We start from the raw sequence: 15,733 nt of genomic DNA, 5'->3' as shown, positions 1-15,733 counted from the left end.
GCACTTTTTTTGGAAAAAAAATAAATAAATTTAAATTAAAAAATAAGACATCAGTAAAGTTAGCCCAATTTTTTTTTTATATTGTGAAAGACGATGTCACGCCCAGTAAATTGATGCTTCAAAATTGTGCCCGCTTGTTGAGTGGTGACAAACTTTTACCCTTAAAAATCTCCCTAAGCAACGTTTAATTTTATTTATTTTTTTTACAGGTTGCATGTTTTGAGTTACAGAGGAGGTCTAGGGCTAGAATTATTGCTCTCGCTCTACCGATCGCGGTGATACCTCACAGGTGTGGTTTGAATACCGTTTTCATATGCGGGCGCTGCTCACGTATGCGTTCGCTTCTGCCTGCGATCTCGGCGGGACGGGGCGTGTTTAAATAAAGAAATAAAAAATGTTCTTATTTTTTATTTTATTTTATTTTTTACATTTTTACACTGTTTAAAAAAAAAAAAAAAAAAGTGTCACTTTTATTCCTATTGCAAGGAATGTAAACATCCCTTGTAATAGAAAAAAGCATGACAGGTCCTCTTAAATATGAGATCTGGGAGGGGGGGGGGGGGTCAAAAAGACCTCACATCTCATATTTACACTAACATGCAATAAAAAAAAAAAAAAAAATTGTCATTTAAAAAAAAAAAAAAAAATGGCCCGTTTTGATGTCGCTTCCACCCCGCAATGGTATGGGGATGGGTGAGGGGCCATCTTCCCCTCATTCGTCTCCATACCCAGGCAGGGGACAGACACGATCGCCTCCAGTAAGCGCCAGAGGGCACCGGATTGTGGCTGGAGGGGGGGTGCCCCCTCGCGCGGTGAATCCGCCGCAGAGACCACTTTTATCTTGAAGCGGACCGCCTGCTGAAGACGAGAATACCGGGGTTATGGTAGCTAGCTGCTGCCATAACAACGATATCCTCCTTCAAAGCACCGATGTATAACGACGGTGGGCGGTCCGGAAGTGGTTAAAGTGTATTTTTTTCCAAAAAAATTGCACTTGGAAGACCGCTGCACAAATACCGCGTGACATAAAATATTGCAACAAACGCCATTTTATTCTCAAGGGTCTCTACTAAAAATATATATATATATATATATATATATATATATATATATATATAAATATACATACATATATATATATATATATATATATATACACATACATTTATATATATATATATATATATATATGTATATATGTGTGTTCAAAGGAAATCCCAATCCCTATAATTTAATAGTTAGTTATTATTAGTTATTTAGAAAATCCAAAAATTCAAAAAGAATAACTAATAATAACTAGCTTAAATTATAGGGATTGGAATCTCCTTTGAAATTTGGCTGTTAGTGAACGTAACGAATACAAATTGATCCAAAGTTACAAATTATCCGAAATAACGAATTCTGCATCTAAACAAACGCCGTTGCCATAGTTATGTAGTGGCATCAGCCAGCATCCTCTACCCCTTTGTTTACATTCAACGGTCACCTGGGAAATCTCACGGTCAGCAGCTCCATGTGACGAGCCATTGGTTACTATGACACTGACAGTCATGGCCAAACTTTGGTAATGGCATCAGACAGCATCCGAGCTCCTTCGTTTACATTCAGCTGTCGTCCCGGGGGGGAAGCAGGCTGGAAGCAGAACTGGGGCTGGGGGGCGAGTCATTGCTTGCTACTATGCTAACGGTCATTGCAATATTTAGGTAGCGGCCACAGTCCCGGGGCATGCTGGGACTGTGACGTCATAAGGGGCGGGGTCACTGGGTGACATCACTCGGCGACCACGCCCCATGCCTATATAAGTCGTTGCGCACCTCGCACGCGGCATTACAGCGGGAGAGAGCGTTGTGTCAACATCAGAAGAAGAGAACAGGGAAGAAGACGACGGAGAAGACCGGGCCACCGCTAGCAAAAGAGGGGCAAAAGAGCAGAAGATAGTGGAGGAGCCGGGAGAAGAACCGGAGACCGGGAGAAGAGGCCGGAGAGCAAGAGAAGAACTGGAGACGGGGAGAAGAGGCCGGAGAGCAAGAGAAGAACCGGAGACCAGGAGAAGAGGCCGGAGAGCAGGAGAAGAACCCGGAGACCGGGAGAAGAGGCCGGAGAGCAGGAGATGAACCGGAGATCGGGAGAAGAGGCCGGAGAAGAACCGGAGACCGGGAGAAGAGGCCAGAGAGCAGGAGAAGAACCGGAGACCGAGAAAAGAACCGGAGACCGGGAGAAGAGGCCGGAGAGCAGAAGACGAACCGGAGACCGGGAGAAGAGGCCAGAGAGCAGGAGATGAACCGGAGACCGGGAGAAGAGGCCGGAGAGTGAGAGAAGAACCGGAGACCGGGAGAGGAGGCCAGAGAGCAGGAGACGAACCGGAGACCGGGAGAAGAGGCCGGAGAGCAGGAGAAGAACCGGAGACCAGGAGAAGAGGCCGGAGAGCAGGAGACGAACCGGAGACCGGGAGAAGAGGCCGGAGAGCAGTAGACGAACCGGAGACTGGGAGAAGAGGCCAGAGAGCAGGAGACGAACCGGAGACCGGGAGAAGAGGCCAGAGAGCAGGAGACGAACCGGAGACCGGGAGAAGAGGGCGGAGAGCAGGAGAAGAACCGGAGACCAGGAGAAGAGGCCGGAGAGCAGGAGACGAACCGGAGACCGGGAGAAGAGGCCGGAGAGCAGTAGACGAACCGGAGACCGGGAGAAGAGGCCGGAGAGCAGGAGAAGAACCGGAGACCAGGAGAAGAGGCCGGAGAGCAGGAGACGAACCGGAGACCGGGAGAAGAGGCCGGAGAGCAGTAGACGAACCGGAGACTGGGAGAAGAGGCCAGAGAGCAGGAGACGAACCGGAGACCGGGAGAAGAGGCCGGAGAGTAAGAGAAGAACCGGAGACCGGGAGAAGAGGCCGGAGAGCAGGAGAAGAACCGGAGACCAGGAGAAGAGGCCGGAGAGCAGGAGACGAACCGGAGACTGGGAGAAGAGGCCGAAGAGCAGGAGAAGAAACGGAGACTGGGAGTAGAGGCCGGATAGCAGGAGAAAAAACGTAGACCGGGAGAAGAGAAGAACCGGGGACCGGGAGACGAACCGGGGAGCAGGAGAAGAACCGGAGAGCAGGAGAAGAGGCCGGAGAGCAGGAGACGAACCGGGGAGCAGGAGAAGAGGCCGGAGAGAGCGGAGAAGTCAGAAGAGACCCCCAAAGTTGGAAGAAGACCCCCGGAGCTGCCTAATAAATTACTTTAAAAACCTGTCTAGTGTGTTTTTTTATTGACATTTTTTTCCCCTCAGGTGAATGGGTAGGCGTACGATGTACCCCATACTCATTCACATAGGGTGGGGGCTGGGATCTGAGGGCCCCCTTATTAAAGGAGGCTCCCGGATTCCGATAAGCACCCCCCCGCCCGCAGACCCCGACAACCAATGGGCCAGGGTTGTCGGGAAGAGGCCCTTGTCCTCATCAACATGGGGACAAGGTGCTTTGGGGTGGGGCCCACTTTCCTGACCGGCCAGGCTGCGTGTTCGGATAGGGGTCTGTTATGGAGAGACCACACCATTTATTCAGCGTAGGGGTTCCCCTTAAAGTCCATACCAGACTTAAGGGCCTGGTTTGCCCCTGGAGGGGAACCAATGCCGGTTTGTATTATTAGAGAGGTGACTTTTCCTGTAAAGTCGCTTGAATATAGATGGAGATCCGACTTGGAGGCGACTTCCATTGAATTCTATTAGTACAAATCGCCTAGAAGAAGTCGGATTGAAGTAGTACAGGAACCTTTTCTGAAGTCGGAGCGGCTGCTGTAGCGTGCATTAAGACGGATCCATTCACTTACATTGATTTCTTCATGTAGCGCGACTTAGGGGGCGACCTTGAAGTTGGATCCACAGTTGCTCCTGTGTGAATGGACTCTTAGATCAAAGGAATAGACTTCGGTGTGTAAATGAGGGAAGTTTAACCACTTAAACCTTTTTCTGACATTTGTTGGTTTCAAGTTTAAATTACTTTTCTTTTCTTTTTTTTGCTAGAAAATTACTTAGAACCCCCCAAACATTTATATATATTTTGTTAGTAGAGACCCTAGAGAATAAAATGGTGGTTGTTGCAATATTTTATGTCACACTGTATTTGCGCAGCGGTCGTTCAAATGCAGTTTTTCGGGGAAAAATTGCACTTTGACCACTTCCCGACCAGCGCACGACGATGTACGTCGACAGAATGGCACGGGCAGGCATATTGGCGTACAGGTACGTCCAATATTCAATGCCGCCCTGCCATCGGGAGCGCGCCACCGGTGGCGCGCTCCCACGCTGGTCGGGACCCCCGTGAGTCCGGTCGCGGGACCCGCGGACTCGATCGCTGCGGGCATCCCCGCGATCGTCTCACGGAGCGGCCGAATGGAGGAAATGCCATGTAAACAGCATTTCTCCATTCTGCCTAGCAACTAGTGATGCTGATCTCTGCTCCATGTGATTGGAGCAGAGATCAGTGTTCACTAAATGAAAGCCCAACCCCCCCCACAGTTAGTAACACACCCCTAGGAACACTTAACCCCTACACTGCCACCCACTGGTTAAAGCGGGAGTCCACTGGGACTCCGCGTTTTTTTTTTTAAAAGCCAGCAGCTACAAATACTGCAGCTGCTGACTTTTAAATAGTGACACTTACCTGTCCAGCGCGCCCGCGATGTCGGCACCCGAAGCCGATCGCTCGCTCGTCTGGCGGGTGCTGCCGCCGCCATCTTGGGTATGGGAATCAGGAAATGGAGCCTTTCGGCTTCATTTCCCGGTTCCCTACTGCGCATGCGCGAGCCGCGCGGCGCAATCCGGACGGTCCCCGCTGCCTCTGGGAGCTGTGTGTTTCCCAGCAGGCAGCGGGGCACTTGCTGAAGGGGGCGGGCGCTTGCGGAAAGGGGCGTAACGTACGCCCCTTTCCGCAGAGAGCTAGCCCGGAAGTGGGTGCAGTTACCTGGATTATCCAGGTAACTGCACCCCCCTCCCCCCTAAAAGGTGCCGATTGTGGCGCCGGAGGGGGGGGGGGGATTCCGATGAGCGGAGGTCCATTTTAGGGTGGACCTCCGCTTTAACCCCTTCACTGCCAGTGTCATTTACACAGGAATCACTGCATTTATATAGCAGTGATTACTGTATAAATGACAATGGTCCCAAAAATGTGTCAAAAATGTCCGATGGGTCCCCCACAATGTCGCAGTCACAATAAAAATCGCTGATCGCCGCCATTACTAGTAAAAAAAAATATAATAAAAAATTATTAATAAAAATGCTATAAAACTATCCACTATTTTGTAAACGCTATAACTTTTGCGCAAACCAATCAGTAATCGCTTATTGCGATTTTTTTTACCAAAAATATGTAGAAGAATACGTATCGGCCTAAACTGAGGGAAAAAAATTTTTTTTATATATTTTTGGGGGATATTTATTATAACAAAAAGTAAAAAATAATGCGTTTTTTTCAAAATTGTCGCTCTATTTTTGTTTATAGCGCAAAAAACAAAAACCGCAGAGGTGATCAAATACCACCAAAAGAAAGCTCTATTTGTGGGAAAAAAAGGACATCAATTTTGTTTGGGAGCCACGTCGCACGACGGCGCAATTGTCGGTTAAAGCGACGCAGCGCCGAATCGCAAAAAGTGGTCTGGTCTTTGACCAGCAAAATGGTCCGGTCTGCAAGTGGTTAAAGAATTAAAAAAAAAAAACAAAAAAAAAAACGAACCAGTAAAGTTAGCCCGATTTTTTTTTTTTTTGTATAATGTGAAAGATTTTACGCCGTGAGAATCGTGATCTTTTTATTCTAAGCAAAAAAAAAACATTTTTTTTTTTGGCCAGAATCGTTCAGCTCTACAATACAGATTTTGTCACTTCCCGTCTCAGAGCTGTAACAGGCGGGGAAGCAGCTAATCAAGCACAATCTGTGTTTGATCAGCTGCCTTGGAGGGCAGATAGACATGGGGGGGGGAGTCTTTAAGACCCCTGATGTCTTCAGGAAGAGGACCTGTCACGGCCCCAAAGCTATCACAAAGGGACAGGTTTACCCCACCTTGTTATAGCAATAAAGTTATATGAAAAAAAAAAAAGAGTAAAAAAAAAATTGAAGTGGGACTGTACTGGGGAAAAAAATATTAAAAGCCAGCAGCTATAAATACTACAGCTACTGACTTTTAATAAATGGACACTCATCTGTCCCGGGTTCCAGCGATGCCGGCAGCCGAGGCCGATCGATCGCTCGGCTCTCGGCTGCTGCCGCCTCCATTCTAGGTGAGGGAATCAGGAAGTGAAGCGAATTGGCTTCACTTCCCGGTTCCCTACTGCGCATGCGCGAGTCGCGCAGCGCAATAGAAATTGTCCGCGCTGTCTCTGGGACCCGTGTGTGTCCCAGCAGACAGCGCGGCAGGACAGGAAGAGGCATTGACTCCCACGGGAGTCAATGCCCGGAAGTGGGTGTAAATACCTGTCTTTGACAGGTATCTCCACCCCCCTCCCCCCTGAAAGGTGCCAATTGTGACACCGGAGGGGGGGGGGGGAGGGTTCCGATCAGCGGAAGTTCCACTTTAGGGTGGAACCCGCTTTAAAATCACCTCTGTCTCCACACAGGTATGTAAACAATAACCACACATGTGAGGGATCGCTGCGAACGTCTGAGTGAGAGCGATAATTCTAGCACCGGACCTCCTGTGTAACGCTAAACTGGTAAATTGTAAACGCTTTAAAAGCGTCGCCTATGGGGATTTTTTAGGTCACTCTTTCAGAGGAGTGCAGAATTTTAACTCCCCACATGTTTGGTATCTACTTACTCGATACAACTTAACTGTTTATACCTTACAAAAAAAAAAAATGTAAAAATTAGATATCATGTTGCGTTTGCTTTCATTAAAAATAATTTTGGTGCACATTTTCTTGAAAATTTGTGTTTGATAAACGTCTGCGCATATATGGCGCAACATAATAAAATAAAAAAATAGCCACTGGCACCATTTTATTCTCCATGGCCTCTGCTTTCAGAAAAGAAATAATGTTTGAGGAGTTCTAAGTCATTTTCTGTTGTCTCATTGTTAACTATGTAGCGGGATTGATGATATGCAGCTGCAGGCTTTTATAGAGCCCGAAGGTCGGCTCTCTTTCGTAAAAAAAAAAAAAAAGCAATCCTAGCAGCTAACTAGCTGCTGGGTTGCTTTTACAAGCAGCAGGGGGAAGGGGACACGCCCCCCCCCCTTCTCCCGCAGCTTTCTTGGGCTCTCCCGTTCCACCGAGGAGAGACCCGATCGACCAGCCGGTACTTCCTGCTGCTGATCATAGAGGCAATCGGAGACCGGGAGCGGCTTTGATCACCTCTATGGTACAGTAACCCGGAAGCGATAAGCATCCATCGCTTCCAGTTTCCTCCCGAAGTCCAACGGAGCCATTTTTAACCACTTGCTTACCGGGCACTTTTATCCCCGTCTTCCTGCCCAGGCCATTTTTCAGCTTTCAGCGCTGTCACACTTTGAATGACAATAGCGCGGTCATGCTACATTGTACTCATATAAAATTTTTACCATTTTTTTTTCACACAAATAGAGCTTTCTTTTGGTGGTATTTAATCACCACTGGGGGGGGGGGGGGTAATTTTTTTGCTAAACAAACAAAAAAAACATTTTTGAAAAAAAAAAAGATATATTTCATATTTTGTTATAAAATTTTGGAAACAGGTAATTTTTCTCCTTCACTGATGGGCACTGATGAGGCTTCACTGATGGATACTGATAGGTGGCACTGATGAGGCTGCACTGATGGGCACTGATAGTCGGCATGGAGAGTTGGTACGGATATGTTGCACTGATGGATACTGATAGGCGGCACTGATCAGGAGGCACTGATGAGGCTGCACTGATAGGTACAGATAGTCGGCATGGAGAGGTGGTACTGATATGTGGCACTGATGAGCACTGATCAAGCTGCACTGATAGGTACAGATAGTCGGCATGGAAAGGTGGTACTGATATGTGGCACTGATGGTCACTGATCAGGAGGCACTGATGAGGCTGCACTGATAGGTACTGATAGTCGGCACGGAGAGGTGGTACTGATATGTGGCACTGATGGATACTGATAGGCGGCACTAATGGGCACTGATCAGGAGGCACTGATGAGGCTGCACTGATAGGTACAGATAGTCGGCATGGAGAGGTGGTACTGATATGTGGCACTGATGGTCACTGATCAGGAGGCACTGATAAGGCTGCACTGATAGGTACTGAGAGTCGGCACGGAGAGGTGGTACTGATAGGCGGCACTGATGGGCACTTATCAGGAGGCACTGATGCGGCTGCACTGATAGGTACAGATAGTCGGCATGGAGAGGTGGTACTGATATGTGGCACTGATGGGTACTGATCAGGAGGCACTGATGAGGCTGCACTGATAGGTACAGATAGTCAGCGTGGAGAGGTGGTACTGATATGTGGCACTGATGGGCACTGATCAGGAGGCACTGATGAGGCTGCACTGATAGGTACCGATAGTCGGCACGGAGAGGTGGTACTGATATGTGGCACTGATGGTCAGCACTGATAAGTGACACTGATCGGGAGGCACTGATGGGCACTGCTAGATGGCATTGGTGGGCACTGATTAACAGCACTGGTGGGCACCAAGGGGACAGATGTCCCTCTAACAGAAGCTGGTTACTTCTTTTCTTCATGCTGTCAGCGCGAGGGGAAAAAAAAAGCGCAGATAACCGGCTTCTGTTTACTTCTGTGATCAGCTGCCATTGGCTAACAGCTGATCACATTGTAAAGGTGCCCGCTGTGATTGGCTCCCACCCGATCTGTGCTCAGCCAGGTCCCAAGGACTATGTGATCACAGAGCGCACCACCCGCAGCGGGAAAACAGGGGGACGTCCATGAACGCCATTTTAACCCCGCGCTGTAACCGTCTTTCGCTAAAGCGCACTCGCCCAGTGGTGAAAAATGAAAAGCATTCCATTACACATAGCAAAAAGAATATTTGAAGTTGGACAGTTCACAATATACACCACACACTCCACATCCTTCAAATACATTCCAGAATTATCAAAACACAACTGGAGTTTAAAAGGTGCAAACAAGCAATAAAAATCGATATTACAAAAATAGATACATTTTATTAAGCAAATATATTTAAGAGAAATAATTTTATATATATAAAAAAAAGAGCATAAAACAGCTCAGTGGTCACAATACAAAGGAATGGTTCCCTCGAGGGAACTGTGACCACTGAGCTGTTTTATGCTCTTTTTTTTATATATACAGTATCTCACAAAAGTAAGTACACCCCTCACATTTCTGTAAATCTTTTCTTCTCTCTTTTCATGTGACAACACTGAAGAAATGACACTTGTCTACAATGTAAAGTAGTGAGTGTACAGCTTGTATAACAGTGTAAATTTCCTGTCCCCTCCAAATAAACTCAACACACAGCCATTAATGTCTAAACCGCTGGCAACAAAAGTCAGTACACCCCTAAGTGAAAATCTCCAAATTGGGCCCAATTAGCCATTTTCCCTCCCCCGGTGTCATGTGACTCGTTAGTGTTACAAGGTCTCAGGTGTTAATGGGGAGCAGGTGTGTTAAATTTGGTGTTATCGCTCTCACTCTCTCATACTGGTCACTGGAAGTTCATCATGGCATCTCATGGTAAAGAACTCTCTGAGGATCTGAAAAAAAAAAGAGTTGTTGCTCTACATAAAGATGGCCTAGGCTATAAGAAGATTACCAAGACCCTGAAACTGAGCTGCAGCACGGTGGCCAACACCATACAGCGGTATAACAGGACGGGTTCCACTCAGAACAAGCCTCACCATGGTCCACCAAAGAAGTTGAGGTCACGTGCTCAGCGTCATATCCAGAGGTTGTCTTTGGGAAATAGACCTATGAGTGCTGCCAGCATTGCTGCAGAGGTTGTAGGGGTGGGGGGGGTCAGCCTGTCAGTGCTCAGACCATACGCCGCACACTGCATCAAATTGGTCTGCATGGCTGTCGTCCCAGAAGGAAGCCTCTTCTAAAGATGATGGACAAGAAAGACCACAAACAGTTTGCTGATGACAAGCAGACTAAGGACATGGGTTACTGGAACCATGTCCTGTGGTCTGATGAGACCAAGATAAACGTATTTGGTGTCAGATGGTGACAAGCGTGTGTGGGGGCAACCAGGTGAGGAGGACAAAGACAAGTGTGTCTTGTCTACAGTCAGGCATGGTGGTGGGGGTGTGATGGTCGGGGGCTGCATGAGTGCTGCCGGCACTGGGGGGCTACAGATCATTGAGGGGACCATGAATGCCAACATGTACTGTGACATACTGAAGCAGAGCATGATCCCCTCCCTTCAGAGACTGGGCCGCAGGGCAGTATTCCAACATGATAACCACCCCAAACACACCTCCAAGATGTCCACTGCCCTGCTAATGAAGCTGAGGGTAAAGGTGATGGACTGGCCAAGCATGTCTCCAGACCTAAACCCTATTGATCATCTGTGGGACATCCTCAAACAGGAGGTGGAGGAGCACAAGGTCTCCAACATCCACCAGCTCTGTGATGTCATCATGGAGGAGGGGAAGAGGACTCCAGTGGTGACCTGTGAAGCTCTGGTGACCTCCATGCCCAAGAGGGTTAAAGCAGTGCTGGAAAAAAATGGCGGCCACACAAAATATTGACACTTTGGGCCCAATTTGGACATTTTCACTTAGGGGTGTACTGACTTTTGTTGCCAGCGGTTTAGACATGAATGGCTGTGTGTTGAGTTATTTTGAGGGGACAGGAAATTTACACTGTTATACAAGCTGTACACTCACTACTTTACATTGTAGACAAGTGTCATTTCTTCAGTGTTGTCACATGAAAAGAGAGAAGAAAAGATTTACAGAAATATGAGGGGTGTACTTACTTTTGTGAGATGCTGTGTGTAAAATTGTTTCTCTGAAATATGTATGCTTAATAAAATGAAACTCCAATTTTGTGTTTTGGTAATTTTTTGAATTCCATCACAATAGTCTTGGTGGTGATCAAATGCTTTGAAGGGCAGGAGGAGGGATCTGGGGCTTCCATAAAAAAGGACCCGTCACTGCCTATAAAAAAAACAACAATAATAATAAAAAAGCAACAGTGTAAAAAATAAAATAAATTATTACATTTTTTTTTTTTTTTAAAGCTCCCCCCCCCCTCCCCCCCGTGCTCCTGTGCATAGTTCTAGGTGGACGTCATATGACGGCTTCCCAGGACGCCCAATCTTGCGTCCCCCGTGCAGGGCGGCGGCGACTGCGGCTGCGCCGTGTTGCTAGGACATGTGGTTAAAGCGTGACATGTTTGGTATCTATTTACTCGGCCTAACATCATCTTTTATATTTTACTAAAACAATTGAGTATTATATTGGGGTTTATGTTCATTATTTTTTTTTTATTTTTTTTTTGTGTGTATTTTTTCACAAAAAAAAAGTGCATTTGAAAAAAATGGCTGAGCAAATGCCGTGTGACATAAAACAATAGCAACACCCACCATTTTATTCTTCAGGGTCTCTGCTTTTTTTTTTTATTATTTAAAATATATAAATAAATATATATATATATATATATATATATATATATATATATATATATATATATATATATTTTTTTTTTTTTTTTTTTTTTTAAAGCAGAGACCCTGAAGAATAAAATGGTTTCTGGCACTTTTTGTTCACTTGTAAAAATCTGTATTTTTTTTTTTTTAATGAAATTACTCAGAACCCCTCCCCCCCAAAAAATGTATGTATATATATAAAATATTTTTATTTGGGGGGGGGGGGGGGGGTTCTGAGTAATTTCATTGCAAAAAAACAAATACTGATTTTTACAAGTGAACAAAAAGTGCCAGAAACCATTTTATTCTTCAGGGTCTCTGCTTTAAAAAAAAAAAAATATATATATATATATTTATTTACAAATACTGATTGTTACAAGTGAACAAAAAGTGCCAGAAAAGTTTTGTTCGCCAAGCGGCTAAATAATTAAAATAGGAAATGTATGAAGACGAAGGTATTCTGTGGCCCTAAATCTCCTCAAAACTGAAGCCAGCTCCTGGTATCGGTAGGTGGCCGTCTCTAGGACCCCCCTCCCCCTCATAGTGACCCCCTAACTGTAATCTGAATAGTTGGGGATAAACCTTCCTTTGCCCACACTTAATATGGACGCTCGGGGACCTCTTCCCTCACCGCGCATGCGCGCTTCCTACTTAAAAACAACAAACCTCCCCGACTTTGTCATTTTATTGAATACGGAGACACTATACCGAGCGGGACACACCTTCCGGGTCACGGCCTGTGATTGGCGAAGCTTTTCTGGGTCGCTCAGGGCTGAAATTCTTTGTTTGAGTTGAGCCCTCAGCGCCCGCTTAGCTGCGTGTACCGACGCCATCATTATCACGGCTCCGCTAGGAGGGGGGAGGGGCCTGATGGGGTCACGTGGTGAGTGACCTCCTGAGGAGTGAAGGATGATTGGACAATATTTTAACCACTTGTCATGTTTATTTTTAACGAATCAGCATTTTAGAGACGGAAAGTGTCTTTTGACCCCTTCAGTGCCGGGCTCTCCCCTCCCCCTTGCTGCCGCACTACACATGGGGCATTCTTATCATTTTCTTCACACAAACAGAACTTTCTTTTGGTTGTATTTCATTTTGAAAAAAAAGGTTTTTATCTGTTATAACAGTTTGTAAAGTAATTTTTCTCCTTCACTGATGGGCACTGATAGGTGGCGCTGATATTTTGCACTGATGGTGGCATTGATATGCAGCACCGATGGGCACTGATAGGTGGCATTGATATGTGGCACTGATGGACACTGATATGTGGGACTGATGGGAACAGATATGTGGCACTGATATGCAGCACTGATGGGCACATATATGTGGCACTGATATGTGGCACTGATGGGTACAGAAATGTGGCACTGATATGCAGCACTGATATGTGGCAGTGATGGACACTGTTAGGTGGCATTGATAGGTGACACTGATGGGCACTGATATGCAGCACTGATGGGAACAGATATCTGGCACTGATATGCAGCACTGATGGGCACTGATGTGTGGCACTGATATGCAGCACTGATGGGCACAGATATGTGGCACTGATATGTGGCACTGATGGGCTTTTATACATGGCACTGATGGGTACAGATATGTGGCACTGATATGTGGCAGTGACGGACACTGTTAGGTGGCATTGATAGGTGACACTGATGGGCACTGATATGCAGCACTGATGGGAACAGATATCTGGCACTGATATGCAGCACTGATGGGCACTGATGTGTGGCACTGATATGCAGCACTGATGGGCACAGATATGTGGCACTGATGGGCTTTTATACATGGCACTGATGGGCACAGATATGTGGCACTGATATGTGGCACTGATGGGCACAGATATGTGGCACTGATGGGCACTGATATGTGGCACTGATGGACATTGATAGGAGGCACTGATGGGCACTAATAGGTGGCACTGATATGCAGCACTGATGGACACTGATAGGAGGCATTGATAGGTGGCACTGATGGGAACAGATATGTAGCACTGATATGCAGCATTGATGGGCACTAATATGTGGCACTGATATGTGGCACTGATGGACACTGATAGGAAGCACTGACACTTTTGTACACTTCAAATAAAGTTTTTAGGAAAAAAAAGGGAGCTGTGCAATAAGCTTAATTGTGCACCGCTCTGCCCCTCCCCCAGCTGGGAACAGACAGCTGCCGGAGAGGTGAAGTGCTCTGCCAGGTGTTCATTCTAGGATGAATTCCCCTCAATGGCCCTGGAATGGTTGCTCTCACTACATAATCCATGGCAGTTTTTATAAATGTTCATGCAACTGACACTTATTTAGGTGCCCCTGACGCATGCGTTTACGTTTGTATGGACATGTAGCTGGGGGAGGGGCATGGGTGCTTTAACCACATGCTACGCCACAAAGCTACGTACCCATTTGTCGCTGCCTGCTTCCGGGTTCGCATGCGCCTGATTGTACACAGTGGGAGCCTGTCAGCTAAATCCCCGCAATTCATTCGCAAGCCAAGTCCAATCACAGTCCAGATCACAGGGCTCGCTACAGAGGGAACAATCTCTTTGTTTCTTCTCCCTGCAAAGCAGAGAGAAGAAACAAATTGATTTGTAGTGAAAATCAGCACACATTGCACATTGTTAGGCACACAGGTAACCCCCTTGATTGCCCTAAGATTTTAACCCCTTTCCAGCCGGTGTCGTTAGTACAGTGACAGTGCATAGTATTAACGCTGATCACTGTATTAGTGTCAGTGGCAGTTAGTCAGTCCCCCCCCCCCCCCGCGTCAGTCAGTGTCCAATATAAATCGCTGATCACCACAATTACTAGTATAAAAAGAAAAACATGCCAGTATATATATCCCATAGTTTGTAGATGCTATACCTCTAATGCAAACCAATCAATACAAAGTGACTTGAAAAAGTATTCATACCCCTTGAAATTTCCCACATTTTGTTATTTTACAACCAAAAACATAAATACATTTTATTGGGATTTTATGTGATAGACCAACATAAAGTGACACATAATTGTGAAGTGGAAGGAAAATGATAAATGATACAAATACAGTGGTGTGAAAAAGTGTTTGCCCCCTTCCTCATTTCCTGTTCCTTTGCATGTTTGTCACACTTAAGTGTTTCGGAACATCAAACCAATTTAAACAATAGTCAAGGACAACACAAGTAAACACAAAATGCAATTTGTAAATGAAGGTGTTTATTATTAAAGGTGAAAAAAAATCCAAACCATCATGGCCCTGTGTGAAAAAGTGATTGCCCCCTAAACCTAATAACTGGTTGGGCCACCCTTAGCAGCAACAACTGCAACCAAGCGTTTGCGATAACGTGCAATGAGGCTTTTACAGCGTCCTGGAGGAATTTTGGCCCACTCATCTTTGCAGAATTGTCCTAATTCAGTTACATTAGAGGGTTTTCGAGCATGAACGGCCTTTTTAAGGTCATACCACAACATCTCAATAGGATTCAGGTCAGGACTTTGGCTAGGCCACTCCAAAGTCTTCATTTTGTTTTTCTTCAGCCATTCGGTGGTGGACTTGCTGGTGTGTTTAGGATCATTGTCCTGCTGCAGAACCCAAGTTGGTTTCAGCTTGAGTACACGAACAGATGGTCGGACATTCTCCTTCAGGATCTCTTGGTAGACAGCAGAATTCATAGTTCCTTTTATCACGGCAAGTCTTCCAGGTCCTGAAGCAGCAAAACAGCCCCAGACCATCACACTACCACCACCATATTTTACTGTTGGTATAATGTTCTTTTTCTGAAATGCAGTGTTCCTTCTACGCCAGATATACTTGGACACACACCTTCCAAAGAGTTCCACTTTTATCTCATCGGTCCACAGAATGTTGTCCCAAAACTCTTGGGGATCATCAAGATGTGTTGTGGAGAAATTGAGACGAGCTTTGATGTTCTTTTTGCTCAGCAGTGGTTTTCTCCTTGGAACTCTGCCATGCAGGCCATTTTTGCCCAGTCTTTTCCTGATGGTGGAGGCATGAACGCTGACCTTAACTGAGGCAAGTGAGGCCTGCAGTTCCTTGGACGTTGTTGTGGGGTCTTTTGTGACCTCTTGGATGAGTCGTCGCTGCGCTCTTGGGGTAATTTTGGGCGGCCGGCCACTCCTGGGAAGGTTCACCACTGTTCCATGTCTTCGCCATTTGTGGATAATGG

At 46.2% G+C, this 15,733-nt stretch overlaps 1 protein-coding gene across 1 annotated transcript in view; it reads right to left on the bottom strand.

Annotated features, from left to right (window-relative positions):
* Nucleotides 1-12,437, bottom strand: part of MTHFS (methenyltetrahydrofolate synthetase) — a 43,082-nt gene extending 30,645 nt beyond the window's left edge. The window contains exon 1 of the mRNA XM_077473003.1: nt 12,285-12,437. Coding sequence (XP_077329129.1) covers nt 12,285-12,398 — 114 coding nt within the window. The 5' untranslated portion in view covers nt 12,399-12,437. The remainder of the gene's footprint in view (nt 1-12,284) is intronic.
* Nucleotides 12,438-15,733: the final 3,296 nt, after the last annotated feature.

Source organism: Lithobates pipiens, unplaced genomic scaffold (genome assembly GCF_037356315.1).
Source record: "Lithobates pipiens isolate NorthernLeopardFrog02 unplaced genomic scaffold, aLitPip1_a1.2 Scaffold_8, whole genome shotgun sequence".
Taxonomy (NCBI): domain Eukaryota; kingdom Metazoa; phylum Chordata; class Amphibia; order Anura; family Ranidae; genus Lithobates; species Lithobates pipiens.
Note: the sequence above shows the minus strand (reverse complement) of the source record. Positions and strands in the feature narration are given on the sequence as shown.